The sequence below is a fragment of the Hydractinia symbiolongicarpus genome, chromosome 12 (genome assembly GCF_029227915.1).
Source record: "Hydractinia symbiolongicarpus strain clone_291-10 chromosome 12, HSymV2.1, whole genome shotgun sequence".
Classification (NCBI taxonomy): Eukaryota; Metazoa; Cnidaria; class Hydrozoa; order Anthoathecata; family Hydractiniidae; genus Hydractinia; species Hydractinia symbiolongicarpus.
Window position 1 is genome coordinate 7,917,755 of NC_079886.1, and position 14,882 is coordinate 7,932,636.

Here is a 14,882-nt window from a genome sequence, read left to right on the forward strand (position 1 = left end):
ATCTGGAACGAAGACATTTCCAAGGCTAGGAAAGATCTAGAACGACTCCAAGATCTAAAGGAAGCAGGACGACACTCAGACTCAACTGAAAGCAATTAAGGAAACGCTGATGAAAATCGCAGAAAGCGATAAGTCTCTGGTTGAAAAGCTTAAAATCTTGTTCAAGGAGCAAGGGATTATTATAGCAAGTATCGTCTTGGCTGTTGGTCTATTGATTTCTACCATCGTACTCGCAGTTACATGTGGAGGTTCCGCAACAGGCGCAGGCGGAAGTGCCGGAGGGAAAGGCTTTATACAGAGACAGCTGGAAAGGCTTGGGAAATTTTTTGAAATACCTGACAGGTAAGGTAGGTGCGGCGCTGCCAGGCATTATTGGCACGGTTGTCTAGTTCTTTTTTAGAATAGCAGCAAAAGTTGTCGAATACGCAGCCAAACGCCTCTACATGACAATCGCTGCCGTCGCTGTTGTTGTGGCCTACGTTGGAAAGAGGGGGAAATCGTAGATCGCGAAGCTCGAGTCTAATGTGTTGATCAACAGATCACAGGTGTACTGTGCTAGCAAATTAGACCTATTTTTTAAGCCAGATGTAGGCAATGATTAGCCCTACCCCTGTTGTAATCAAAGCAGCTTTGTTGTCATCATGCTTACCTCTCTCGGGGTGTGGCACACGCACCCCGCCGGCTACCCCCTTTTCTAGCCTTAGTGCTTGGTGTTTTGAGGCTTTGCTACTGCGTGTGCTAATGCGTGTGCTATTCGACTTGCTAGCGTTAATCTGCGGGTTAACACCGATAGAGAAATACTCCTTGCTGATGAGAATTTTGTTCGTGAAATTTACAACATTTCCAATATGAAGGTTCGTGTCACTGGGGATCAAGTAAACGCCATGAGCAACACTAAAATCCACCTTGGACCGCGCATATTTCAGCACATTTTGGAATTCGGCAATTTCCCTTCTTGTATCGCTAGGCCTAATTACCAGGTCCTCAAATGTCGTCAGGTACAGGCGTTGAGTATCAATTGCGCTGCCTTGGTTTCCAATAATTCCAGATTTTGCATTTGCCTGGCTTTTAAGGATTAGGTAGGAATAGAAGCGCACGCTTTGGGATAACCGTTCAATACCAATACGAGTGAGGCCCTGGGATATTTCAATGATCCAGCGACTCCACGAGTCCTTGTTAAGATAGCTAGGGCCTGAACCAGGATAATCTTTGCGATGAATTTGCCAACTACTGAAGATGTTTCGTTTCTCCACTCCTGCTCACCGCCGGGTACTCCTAATACGCGAGCCAGTTGCTGGATTTCTTGTTTGTTGAAGGGGTTGTTTAGACGTCGAAATCTAACTGCCCCCGGTAAAGAGATGTTAAGATCCGATAGAATTTTACGGATTTGGAAATAGGTATGGAACCGATAAACAGCACGAATCATAGGCAACTCGGAGGTAAGATGCTGCATGGAAATACCACAAGCAGATGTTGCACAGTAAGTAGCAAAAGACTGACGTATACCATCGGCTGAGACTTGTTTGGCCTCAGTTAGATGAGGATGATTGCCTACTGGATGGGAAAAAATCGAAAATTTTGGCTTTGCTTCCCACCAAAGAGTTAAATGCATGGGGAGACATGCTTACATGGAGTTTTACACTCCAATCTACCTGACAGACGAGCATCATCATGAAAAAAATGTTTCGTTCGTCGGAATAACGATGCATTTGCTTATAGAATAAATGACTGATGTTATGAAGCTTTACCCAACTTTATCACCAAATGCGCCTGAGCATCACCTAACGGCTTCACAATAGCACGATACTATCCACGAAAGTCAGGTCTACAGACTCAAAAAGATCGAAGAGATAGAGACGTTCTTTCGGGAAGAGATCAAAGAGAGAGAGAAACTCTACAAAAAGTTCAAGCTTTGGGTGGTGGGGTTTCGCTATGCTGATTACGGCATGATCGCTGTTACTGTCATCACCTCTGCAGCAGGTATTGCCACGCTTGCAACCGGATTCAGTGCCCCAATAGCAATTGGTCTTGAAGCAGCTGCTCTTGCAGTACGGATGGGGCAAGTAGGTTTGAAGAATGCTTCCAAACGCATAGGCGCAAAATTGCACAAGCATGAGTGCATTAAACTCCTCTGAAGCAAGCTAGACAGTGTCTACGATAAGATCTCCAGAGCGATCCAAGATGGTATAATTTCAGACGATGAGTTTACGTGGATCATCCAGGAAAAACAACGATACATGGTGCTCAAAGAGCAGATTCGACTACGAACAAAAAAAGCTGTGAATTCCATCAACGAGAATGAACGCGGAGAGTTGGTGGCACAAGGCAGGCAAGAAGCCAAAGATGAACTTTTGAAAAAACTGCAATCTGTACAGTATGCCAGCGGTACTTAGATTCACCGCCTGCCTATTCAATCTGAGTTTTGTGCGAAAATTTTTCTAAAAAACTACAGCCTCGACCCCACAGCCGATGCTCATTCTGAGCCGGAACTATGTGGCAAAGCGTGTAGCTCCGCGTTGCTGCTAGGCGATCACTTCTCCAGTATCTGGATCTATGAGAAAGTCGCCATCATGCACGACACGTCGCTGTTTTTTAGCGAGATCCCTCAAAGATTGTTCAAGATTTTTCTCCCATGCAATATTAGCACAAGGCTCGCAGTAAGGCCGTCTGTTTGTGTTGAAACATCCTTGTACTTAGCTTTGCGAATTACCTCAACAAGAGCGTCCTTATTCATCGTAGAGTACCGAGGAAAGTGCAGCGATTTTGCTTCTTTTCGAAGTCCGTTCATGTTTGTTTGTATGGCTGGTTTCAACCATATAAACCTTTACATCCACTACAATTCAGTGAAGCTCTCGTCGTCATCAGAATCACTAAGATAGCAAGCGCCATACCTATCAACCTTTTTGTACCTACATTCTTCCAAGTAGATCTGTACGTAATAGTTTCTTCCTTGCCTGTAAATGCTCCCTATTTTTAGGATGGCTGTACACTCACAACCTCTCTGCGGGATCTTTTTCTTATGAAAGTTGGTTCTAAGCTCACCCTCCCACTCCTTAAGCTTAGGGTTGATTTGACGATCTTTCTTTACACTGATGTTGGCGAAGCAATGCCCCTCCAAAGACTCCACCTTGTTCAAGATCTTCTCGTATTTTCCTAACCACTCAGGATGGTCACAAAGATCGAATGACATCGTGAACGCAGAAACCTCACTGTATTGAGAGACACCCCTAGAGTAGATTTTTTGGGGGGGGTCTATATCAATAATGCTCCTAGGTTGCTGTCTTGGTCCTGATAGCCAATCACGGATCGCTCATCTTTGTCTTTGTTTGCTGTTTAGTGGTATTGCATTAGTGTAAAATTCCTTTGATTTAACAGTTTTGTCTCCGAATTTCAACAACATCTCTTTGTTGTAGAGACAAAACCTCAACTAGGGTCATTTTCCAGGGAATTCCACCACTACTCAAAATACCGTGGGATTTTGTCAGACCGAAGGCTATCGCTCGTTGAAAGTTTGATGGATGTGGGGGTCACGTGATCTTTTTACTCATTTGAGGTATGATAGCAGTCACGTGACCTGTTTTACTCATTTGAGGTAAGATGAAGTCTGTGACGTCACAAGTAAAAACTGTATGTAATTTTTATAAGGGTTTGACCGTGGAAAATTGAAAACCTGCTTATATTCATCCCCCTCTATTACTAGAATTAACCGCAGTGCAGGATATGCGTTAAGAATCCTACTTAATACGTATTTCATGGCAACGAGAAAGCCTAAAGCTTCAAATATTTTTAATCTACGACAAATTTCCTATCCGCGTTAATAGATACAGTACATATCCGCTAATTCGAACACGCAAGGGATCAAAATATATGTTAGAATAAAAGATTGTTAGAATTAACCAGCAGTATAAATAGAAGAGTTTCATAAAGCAAGGGATTAATAATTTTGTTCGAAATGGCGGATGTTCGAATTAACGGCATTCGAATTGGCGGATAAATTTTCTGATATAATTTCTGAGTATTCTATTTGATGCTTGCACAGCGGCGTACAGTGGCCATGTTTAGACTACTTTTGCATGTTGAGGATCTTAACATTCCCGAAATTCCTAAAAAGAATGGTAAAAATGTTAAAAGCGGTATATTCTGAATGTCTCTGTAGATTTTTTTAAATGACAACTTGCCAAGAGAATGGTAAGTATACAGCTCGTAGGTAATGTCAAATGCAGGAAAAATCAGCGATTTAAATGAGCAATTAATGTAAAAATGACATTTTCGTAACATCGCTTTTTAATTTTAAGATAGTTTTGAGTAATAACATCTTCATAACAAGACCAGATCATATAAATGTTTTTTCTTGATTTAAGAATTCTTCACATTGAATTAAACGGTTTCAATTCTGTAACATGGGGTAATCAAATTTGAGCCTCAAATGTTTATCGATTTTTAACAAAAAAAATTGAACAGATGGTTGCAAACTGTAACTTTTAGCTGAAATAAAACAGCGTTGTACTCAATCTTAACCACAAACTTCATTTTTTTTTATAAACCTTCCCAATGCGTGTACCCTTAGGGCCATTTGATTTTCAATTAAATTGAAAATCAAAAATCAAAATTTGTGAATAATTTTGATTTTCAATTCGATTTGAAAATCAAAATTCAAAATTCAGTTTAAAATTTGAAAATTCAAAAATCAAAAATCAAAATTCAAAATTCAAAATTCAAAATTCAAAATTCAAAATTCAAAATTCAAAATTCAAAATTCAAAATTCAAAAATCAAAATTCAAAATTTCAAAACTTAAAATGACAGGTGGTACAATTGACAGGTGAATGCGTGTACCCTTAGGGCCATTTGATTTTCAATTTAATTGAAAATCAAAAATCAAAATTTGTGAATAATTTTGATTTTCAATTCGATTTGAAAATCAAAATTCAAAATTCAGTTTAAAATTTGAAAATTCAAAAATCAAAAATCAAAAATCAAAATTCAAAATTCAAAATTCAAAATTCAAAATTCAAAATTCAAAATTCAAAATTCAAAATTCAAAAATCAAAAATCAAAATTCAAAATTTCAAAACTTAAAATGACAGGTGGTACAATTGACAGGTGGTTCAATTCTTGCATACCACTATTTTGTAACAATATTTATGATGCAATAAGATTTAGGTTTCCCGCATTTTTTAGCCGACCCCCTGAACTGCGGCATAATTAGGGGGTCGTATAAACTGTTTTTCGTGTGGGTTCAAAAGGGCCTAGCCCTTGCATTAACCCCCTTTTTGGTGTGTCCTGGTACATGCCTATATAATCCCTCCAGTGAGGGGGGATAAGTCAGTTGCAGGATTAATTTGCACACGATAGAAAGCGATATAAAATATGGATTCTTCATTTATTTTTTACAATGGCCGTGACGGGGATCGCACAGAAAGAACACTGCGGAGAAGCCAAGTATCAGTCCAAAGACTGGCAATGATTTACAAGGTATGCGTTATTCACACCATTGTAGACTAGCAGAGTTTCAAAGAACTATGATAATTTCATTCTTGTTTATTATAGCTTGACGTTACATCGGTGTACATAACAGAGGAGTTCGGTTCCTCAGAATTTCCGAATCCGGATGGGACGTTTGATTGCCTTCGGGAGTCGCCTTCTGGCACGTATTACCAAGTGGAGGGAGAACCACATCAAGGCATGACTCAGGTTAGAAACCTACCGACATCAACGGTCAATGACATCGGCGCGTTTCGAAGGCCAACAATGTTGCATACATCTTCGTCCACGATGTCGCGTAAACGTGTAGGTGCGGCTGCGGAGAACTATGTTTTAAAAGTTGTTCTGGCGGATATAGAGAACAAAAAAATCGGTAAGTTGATATTGTTCTATACTAAACGTTCTAATTTTACACATTCATAAATTATAAATACTCTTCTTTTTTACAGTTAATCAGAAACGAATTTCGTTTATAACAATAACGGAAGCAGAAGCAAACGTCGACGCAATCACGGAGATGGCAAAAACACGATTCGAAGATCGAACGTTGGTGTTAGTGCAAGGAGGTGGTTTACGATACGAGGACTCCGCAGCCACAAGAGGTGTGTATATATATATTTGAATATGGACTGAAAATTGTTTTTCCTCTTCACAGTTTTAAAGAGAACACTTTCTTCTTACAGGAATAAGCTTCTGGAAAGCCGCGGCTCGGAAGGTTTATGCAGTAAAAGCCAATGATCTCGAAACATTTGATTATTTTACGCCACGAAGAACAAGCACACAGTCCATTAATTTTGGTGAGTAATTTTAATGTCGCCAACTTTTCTAAATGTAAAAAAATAAAAATCTTACTAAACAGTTAAATAAAATTAATGTTTTAATCATTTTTCAAAGAGGTAACTTTTTCTCCACGTTAAAAATACATCCATCCCTTCCAAAATATTTAATTTTAATTTATTTTAGAAGAAATAAAGGAAAAACTTGCTGACCTCACCAGCCTCGTGCAATCTGGCGTGATTTTAACTTGTGTGGACCAAGATACACGAGAGGCAGCACAACGAGCATTATCATCTGTAAAGATCTGTGAGAAGGCAAAACAAAGCTTCGAGTGCTTGATATGTCGTGGGTTGAGCCGGAGTCCGGTGAAAATGGGTTCCTGCTGCAGAAGAATAATTGGTTGTGGCGAATGTGTAGATCGCTGGTTTTTAGAAAATCAAAATTGCCCACATTGCAGGTCCAACGAACTCGACGCAATTTTTGAAACTAATAATTTTGATGGAGTGCTTGCAGAAATACGTTCTGTCTTTCCGAATTAAATTTTATAAAACACCATCGTTCTTTCGAAAATCTTTCTGAATACTTTTTCAAAACTAACATTGATAGCGTTACTGACTTTGCGCACCCTTCTTCATAGAGCCTCAAAAATTACCTTTTTCTACATTATTGATTTGACGAGATGATCGATCACTCAAACTATCTTTACATAGTTTTAAGGCGGTTCGATGTCAAAAAATTATTTCTTATTTATTTTAGCTTTTATTTTATTTTATGTACTATATACTTAAACGGAGAGAGGAAGGCAAAAATCTTCTTACCACTGTTTTTTATGACCCGGTTTTTATCTGTCACAGTGTAAATATTTTTAATTTTGTAAAAACTTGTATTTTTTATGTTTCAAAATATATTTTATTCTTCACAATATGTTTTACTTATGTTTTAAAGTGGCGGCAATACTTAGGTACATTACACATTCTCTGAAAAAAGATCTTTTTTTTCAGTCTTTTGCATTTTGCATGAACTTTAAAGTCTGGAAGCGAATATATTTGCCATAAAAAAGATGCTTTACGCATGAGAACGAAATAAAGAAAATTTCAGGCTAACCAATGTTAAAAAACACTCCAGGCTGACGACGGTTTTTTTGCAATCGTTTTCATATTTACGTCCAAAACATCGTTAAGGAGCATTTTGATTTCAAGTTAATAGAAACCAGGTCTTTCGCAAGTGTTTTTCAGCGAAGATTAAAAACACTCTTGACCTTTAGCGAAGATTAAAAACACTCTTGATCTTGCGAGTTCGCGCAACAGAATCCGGGGGTACATAAGCAAGATCTTTCTGTGCGCCCAACCAACAACAGGGTAACAAACGTCAAAGGAGATAAAAATTAATTCAAATGCTTTTTACAAAAAAATTCTTATGTTTCGTTTGAATATTTTTTTGGAAAGTTAATCCCTACTAGGAAGACTAAAACTTTTTCTCCCACTCAAATTTTTTCCTGATAACAATGCAGAAGTGAGCGCGAAAGCAACAAGACAATTTTACAAAAGAGCGTTGTATCTTTCAGTGATATCAATAAAACAATGTACGGCATGTCGAAACGATCTATCATTTTCGTTCACAACATCGTTATAAATTTGTTCAATATTACAGATTTCATTAAACTCTCTGTTTCGATTAGCTAAAAACTGTGGATGGTTTTTTAAAGGATCGTCACCGAATTGGTTAGGCTCAGAAATCCGTCCTTGATATGTTTGGTTGTATATTTGCATAGCTGTTGCGGTGTCTGGGACATTACTCTGCTGCACTGGAGGATATCGAGTTGTCATCTCTTTAATATTCAATGGAACTCCTCTACCTGAAACAAAATTTAAAGGTGCAAAGAAGCTGAATAGTTGTTGTTAACAGGATGCCAGGACTTGTATAATCTACCTACCAGGTATTGGGTGACAGTTCCAGGCTCTTACCAATGTTTGCAGCCCAAAGTTTGCAACTTTGCAGGTGACAAAAGAAACGCAGAACTTATGAATATTGTTATCCATGTCTATAATCAATGAATTGTCCATGTCGACTAGTATTGATTTGATTGGATAATTAACTCGACCATTAACTTCAACCCAAAATCTTTCAATTGGTAGATTCTAGAAAATATATGAAACTTATGAAAAGTTAACCTGTGCAGAAGATGATAGTCGTATTTTTCGTATTTTTTTGTGATGAAAGAACGAAATGTTTTTAAAATATATTGGAAATAATAAAGTAATTTACCCTTTTCGATTCTGTTTGTTGATAAGGTAAACTTAATTGGTCACCACGAATATTTGCCAGATACTCCTGCATCCCCAGCATGAGAAAAAATTCTCTCCCGTGGTCCACCCGAACTTGGTCAAACATGCAATATGTGGTCAATACCTTTCTAAATAAAAACAAATAATTGGAATTTGCTGCGCATTTTTACGTGCGTAGCTATATCTAAATTAGAATCAAGCGAAATTGATTGCGCATGTTCTAACCTGTATATATGCGAATATATCACGGGGTTGCTTTTGACTGGCATTGTAGCAGCAGCAACAACAAAGCGACTGTGACCGTCCAATGCTACGACATGCGTTGTACCGTACATTACTAATTTTTCGTTTTGGTCTATATGAAGTTTGTGACCAAAATAGTCAGCCCTGTAAGGGATAGGATTAACAGACCTTGCGGTATCTGTTTGACGTCTTGCGTGATATGATGGCGAAACAGTTGACAGGGCCTTTCCAATTCTTTTTTGACTGACATTGAAACCGTGTTTTTGCTTAATGTAACCAGTCATTATTTTGCGACCGTATGTAGGACCAACCGAAATAAGCAATAACTTGTACAGCTTCACATCATGCACTCATACGCTAAGCACAGGTGAATTTGCTTACCTCTTTAACAGCTGAAGCCACGATGTTCTCTATTTTTTGTTGGTTTATACGTAGGCGGATGTCATGTTTCGAACAGTAACGTTTAACCGAACGTTCAGAAAATCCACGAACACCAGGATTTGTCGCTTTCAAAAACTCGCTAATTTCCTTGAAGTTTTTATGTTGTTTAGCCACATTTACAATGTAATCTCGGTCAATGTTATCCATTATTTTGGCGCGTTAAGACATCTGAGGGCTAAGCGCGCGTAAAAACCTTGAGTAAACGATTGCATCAATCAGAACAGAAATCAATTGTTCGCCCTTAAGATTCAGTTTGATTGGCCACCCGAGGAAAGATGTTGAAAGTCCGGGACAGTTGCGCAAACCTAACAGGGGGTCAAGTATAAATTGTTCTGTGACCTCTTTCCAAAGGTCCTGCATCATAGCCGGGTGTTTGTGTCCATGATATTTCACAATATGACAAAGGTTACAGGTGGCCAGCTTCTTTTTGTGAAGATGAAAAAAATTGGTTGACCCAGCAAAAATTGAAATTGCGAAATTATAATTTGAATTCTGTTTTTTTGATCTTTTGCACGTAATTTGAATTTTGAATTTTGAATTTTGAAATTTTAAACTGAATTTTGAATTTTGATTTTCAAATCGAATTGAAAATCAAAATTATTCACAAATTTTGATTTTTGATTTTCAATTTGATTGAAAATCAAATGGCCCTAAGGGTACACGCATTCAGGTGGTTCAATTCTTGCATACCACTATTTTGTAACAATATTTATGATGCAATAAGATTTAGGTTTCCCGCATTTTTTAGCCGACCCCCTGAACTGCGGCATAATTAGGGGGTCGTATAAACTGTTTTTCGTGTGGGTTCAAAAGGACCTAGCCCTTGCATTAACCCCCTTTTTGGTGTGTCCTGGTACATGCCTATATAATCCCTCCAGTGAGGGGGGATAAGTCAGTTGCAGGATTAATTTGCACACGATAGAAAGCGATATAAAATATGGATTCTTCATTTATTTTTTACAATGGCCGTGACGGGGATCGCACAGAAAGAACACTGCGGAGAAGCCAAGTATCAGTCCAAAGACTGGCAATGATTTACAAGGTATGCGTTATTCACACCATTGTAGATTAGCAGAGTTTCAAAGAACTATGATAATTTCATTCTTGTTTATTATAGCTTGACGTTACATCGGTGTACATAACAGAGGAGTTCGGTTCCTCAGAATTTCCGAATCCGGATGGGACGTTTGATTGCCTTCGGGAGTCGCCTTCTGGCACGTATTACCAAGTGGAGGGAGAACCACATCAAGGCATGACTCAGGTTAGAAACCTACCGACATCAACGGTCAATGACATCGGCGCGTTTCGAAGGCCAACAATGTTGCATACATCTTCGTCCACGATGTCGCGTAAACGTGTAGGTGCGGCTGCGGAGAACTATGTTTTAAAAGTTGTTCTGGCGGATATAGAGAACAAAAAAATCGGTAAGTTGATATTGTTCTATACTAAACGTTCTAATTTTACACATTCATAAATTATAAATACTCTTCTTTTTTACAGTTAATCAGAAACGAATTTCGTTTATAACAATAACGGAAGCAGAAGCAAACGTCGACGCAATCACGGAGATGGCAAAAACACGATTCGAAGATCGAACGTTGGTGTTAGTGCAAGGAGGTGGTTTACGATACGAGGACTCCGCAGCCACAAGAGGTGTGTAAATATATATTTGAATATGGACTGAAAATTGTTTTTCCTCTTCACAGTTTTAAAGAGAACACTTTCTTCTTACAGGAATAAGCTTCTGGAAAGCCGCGGCTCGGAAGGTTTATGCAGTAAAAGCCAATGATCTCGAAACATTTGATTATTTTACGCCACGAAGAACAAGCACACAGTCCATTAATTTTGGTGAGTAATTTTAATGTCGCCAACTTTTCTAAATGTAAAAAAATAAAAATCTTACTAAACAGTTAAATAAAATTAATGTTTTAATCATTTTTCAAAGAGGTAACTTTTTCTCCACGTTAAAAATACATCCATCCCTTCCAAAATATTTAATTTTAATTTATTTTAGAAGAAATAAAGGAAAAACTTGCTGACCTCACCAGCCTCGTCCAATCTGGCGTGATTTTAACTTGTGTGGACCAAGATACACGAGAGGCAGCACAACGAGCATTATCATCTGTAAAGATCTGTGAGAAGGCAAAACAAAGCTTCGAGTGCTTGATATGTCGTGGGTTGAGCCGGAGTCCGGTGAAAATGGGTTCCTGCTGCAGAAGAATAATTGGTTGTGGCGAATGTGTAGATCGCTGGTTTTTAGAAAATCAAAATTGCCCACATTGCAGGTCCAACGAACTCGACGCAATTTTTGAAACTAATAATTTTGATGGAGTGCTTGCAGAAATACGTTCTGTCTTTCCGAATTAAATTTTATAAAACACCATCGTTCTTTTGAAAATCTTTCTGAATACTTTTTCAAAACTAACATTGATAGCGTTACTGACTTTGCGCACCCTTCTTCATAGAGCCTCAAAAATTACCTTTTTCTACATTATTGATTTGACGATGATCGATCACTCAAACTATCTTTACATAGTTTTAAGGCGGTTCGATGTCAAAAAATTATTTCTTATTTATTTTAGCTTTTATTTTATTTTATGTACTATATACTTAAAACGGAGAGAGGAAGGCAAAAATCTTCTTACCACTGTTTTTTATGACCCGGTTTTTATCTGTCACAGTGTAAATATTTTTAATTTTGTAAAAACTTGTATTTTTTATGTTTCAAAATATATTTTATTCTTCACAATATGTTTTACTTATGTTTTAAAGTGGCGGCAATACTTAGGTACATTACACATTCTCTGAAAAAAGATCCTTTTTTTCAGTCTTTTGCATTTTGCATGAACTTTAAAGTCTGGAAGCGAATATGTTTGCCATAAAAAAGATGCTTTACGCATGAGAACGAAATAAAGAAAATTTCAGGCTAACCAATGTTAAAAAACACTCCAGGCTGACGACGGTTTTTTTGCAATCGTTTTCATATTTACGTCCAAAACATCGTTAAGGAGCATTTTGATTTCAAGTTAATAGAAACCAGGTCTTTCGCAAGTGTTTTTAGCGAAGATTAAAAACACTCTTGACCTTTAGCGAAGATTAAAAACACTCTTGATCTTGCGAGTTCGCGCAACAGAATCCGGGGGTACATAAGCAAGATCTTTCTGTGCGCCCAACCAACAACAGGGTAACAAACGTCAAAGGAGATAAAAATTAATTCAAATGCTTTTTACAAAAAAATTCTTATGTTTCGTTTGAATATTTTTTTGGAAAGTTAATCCCTACTAGGAAGACTAAAACTTTTTCTCCCACTCAAATTTTTTCCTGATAACAATGCAGAAGTGAGCGCGAAAGCAACAAGACAATTTTACAAAAGAGCGTTGTATCTTTCAGTGATATCAATAAAACAATGTACGGCATGTCGAAACGATCTATCATTTTCGTTCACAACATCGTTATAAATTTGTTCAATATTACAGATTTCATTAAACTCTCTGTTTCGATTAGCTAAAAACTGTGGATGGTTTTTTAAAGGATCGTCACCGAATTGGTTAGGCTCAGAAATCCGTCCTTGATATGTTTGGTTGTATATTTGCATAGCTGTTGCGGTGTCTGGGACATTACTCTGCTGCACTGGAGGATATCGAGTTGTCATCTCTTTAATATTCAATGGAACTCCTCTACCTGAAACAAAATTTAAAGGTGCAAAGAAGCTGAATAGTTGTTGTTAACAGGATGCCAGGACTTGTATAATCTACCTACCAGGTATTGGGTGACAGTTCCAGGCTCTTACCAATGTTTGCAGCCCAAAGTTTGCAACTTTGCAGGTGACAAAAGAAACGCAGAACTTATGAATATTGTTATCCATGTCTATAATCAATGAATTGTCCATGTCGACTAGTATTGATTTGATTGGATAATTAACTCGACCATTAACTTCAACCCAAAATCTTTCAATTGGTAGATTCTAGAAAATATATGAAACTTATGAAAAGTTAACCTGTGCAGAAGATGATAGTCGTATTTTTCGTATTTTTTTGTGATGAAAGAACGAAATGTTTTTAAAATATATTGGAAATAATAAAGTAATTTACCCTTTTCGATTCTGTTTGTTGATAAGGTAAACTTAATTGGTCACCACGAATATTTGCCAGATACTCCTGCATCCCCAGCATGAGAAAAAATTCTCTCCCGTGGTCCACCCGAACTTGGTCAAACATGCAATATGTGGTCAATACCTTTCTAAATAAAAACAAATAATTGGAATTTGCTGCGCATTTTTACGTGCGTAGCTATATCTAAATTAGAATCAAGCGAAATTGATTGCGCATGTTCTAACCTGTATATATGCGAATATATCACGGGGTTGCTTTTGACTGGCATTGTAGCAGCAGCAACAACAAAGCGACTGTGACCGTCCAATGCTACGACATGCGTTGTACCGTACATTACTAATTTTTCGTTTTGGTCTATATGAAGTTTGTGACCAAAATAGTCAGCCCTGTAAGGGATAGGATTAACAGATTTTGCGGTATCTGTTTGACGTCTTGCGTGATATGCTGGCGAAACAGTTGACAGGGCCTTTGCAATTCTTTTTTGACTGACATTGAAACCGTGTTTTTGCTTAATGTATCCAGTCATCATTTTGCGACCGTATGTAGGACCAACCTAAATAAGCAATAACTTGTAAAGTTTCACATCATGCACTCATACGCTAAGCACAGGTGAATTTGCTTACCTCTTTAACAGCTGAAGCCACGATGTTCTCTATTTTTTGTTGGTTTATACGTAGGCGGATGTCATGTTTCGAACAGTAACGTTTAACCGAACGTTCAGAAAATCCACGAACACCAGGATTTGTCGCTTTCAAAAACTCGCTAATTTCCTTGAAGTTTTTATGTTGTTTAGCCACATTTACAATGTAATCTCGGTCAATGTTATCCATTATTTTGGCGCGTTAAGACATCTGAGGGCTAAGCGCGCGTAAAAACCTTGAGTAAACGATTGCATCAATCAGAACAGAAATCAATTGTTCGCCCTTAAGATTCAGTTTGATTGGCCACCCGAGGAAAGATGTTGAAAGTCCGGGACAGTTGCGCAAACCTAACAGGGGGTCAAGTATAAATTGTTCTGTGACCTCTTTCCAAAGGTCCTGCATCATAGCCGGGTGTTTGTGTCCATGATATTTCACAATATGACAAAGGTTACAGGTGGCCAGCTTCTTTTTGTGAAGATGAAAAAAATTGGTTGACCCAGCAAAAATTGAAATTGCGAAATTATAATTTGAATTCTGTTTTTTTGATCTTTTGCACGTAATTTGAATTTTGAATTTTGAATTTTGAAATTTTAAACTGAATTTTGAATTTTGATTTTCAAATCGAATTGAAAATCAAAATTATTCACAAATTTTGATTTTCAATTTAATTGAAAATCAAATGGCCCTAAGGGTACACGCATTCTTCCCCCAACCCAAAGACGAAAAATTTCCGAAAACTTTGCGAACGAGAAAGAATTGATACATACCTTAAACTCAGGGACTTAAAAAGTAGTTTGAGTTTTTTTATTAGTAAAGTTGAGAGTGTGACGGCAATAAAGTCATAGCAAATGGTTCAACATTTCTCATGGTGCTGTAGTATTTTGTTGCCAGTACGCATGC

At 37.6% G+C, this 14,882-nt stretch overlaps 5 protein-coding genes across 5 annotated transcripts in view; 2 read left to right on the forward strand and 3 right to left on the reverse strand.

Annotated features, from left to right (window-relative positions):
* Positions 1 to 14,768, reverse strand: part of LOC130621522 (uncharacterized) — a 91,989-nt gene extending 77,221 nt beyond the window's left edge. The window contains exon 1 of the mRNA XM_057436827.1: positions 14,750 to 14,768. The gene's annotated coding sequence lies outside the window, so the exon portion shown is untranslated. The remainder of the gene's footprint in view (positions 1 to 14,749) is intronic.
* LOC130621527 (uncharacterized) lies at positions 4,547 to 6,836 on the forward strand. Its single transcript, XM_057436831.1, has 5 exons — positions 4,547 to 5,474; positions 5,550 to 5,856; positions 5,933 to 6,085; positions 6,167 to 6,280; positions 6,447 to 6,836. Exons 1-5 carry the CDS (start codon positions 5,370 to 5,372, stop codon positions 6,797 to 6,799), a joined length of 1,032 nt encoding a protein of 343 aa, XP_057292814.1. The 5' UTR covers positions 4,547 to 5,369; the 3' UTR covers positions 6,800 to 6,836.
* LOC130621529 (uncharacterized) lies at positions 6,774 to 9,073 on the reverse strand. The gene is made up of 4 exons (XM_057436833.1): positions 8,771 to 9,073; positions 8,526 to 8,673; positions 8,190 to 8,398; positions 6,774 to 8,111 (listed from the first exon to the last, which is right to left on the reverse strand). Exons 1-4 carry the CDS (start codon positions 9,070 to 9,072, stop codon positions 7,799 to 7,801), a joined length of 972 nt encoding a protein of 323 aa, XP_057292816.1. The 5' UTR covers position 9,073; the 3' UTR covers positions 6,774 to 7,798.
* Positions 9,943 to 11,978, forward strand: LOC130621525 (uncharacterized). Its single transcript, XM_057436830.1, has 5 exons — positions 9,943 to 10,271; positions 10,347 to 10,653; positions 10,730 to 10,882; positions 10,964 to 11,077; positions 11,244 to 11,978. Exons 1-5 carry the CDS (start codon positions 10,167 to 10,169, stop codon positions 11,594 to 11,596), a joined length of 1,032 nt encoding a protein of 343 aa, XP_057292813.1. The 5' UTR covers positions 9,943 to 10,166; the 3' UTR covers positions 11,597 to 11,978.
* On the reverse strand, positions 10,659 to 13,872 carry LOC130621528 (uncharacterized). The gene is made up of 5 exons (XM_057436832.1): positions 13,566 to 13,872; positions 13,321 to 13,468; positions 12,985 to 13,193; positions 11,270 to 12,906; positions 10,659 to 11,105 (listed from the first exon to the last, which is right to left on the reverse strand). Exons 1-4 carry the CDS (start codon positions 13,868 to 13,870, stop codon positions 12,594 to 12,596), a joined length of 975 nt encoding a protein of 324 aa, XP_057292815.1. The 5' UTR covers positions 13,871 to 13,872; the 3' UTR covers positions 10,659 to 11,105; positions 11,270 to 12,593.
* Positions 14,769 to 14,882: the final 114 nt, after the last annotated feature.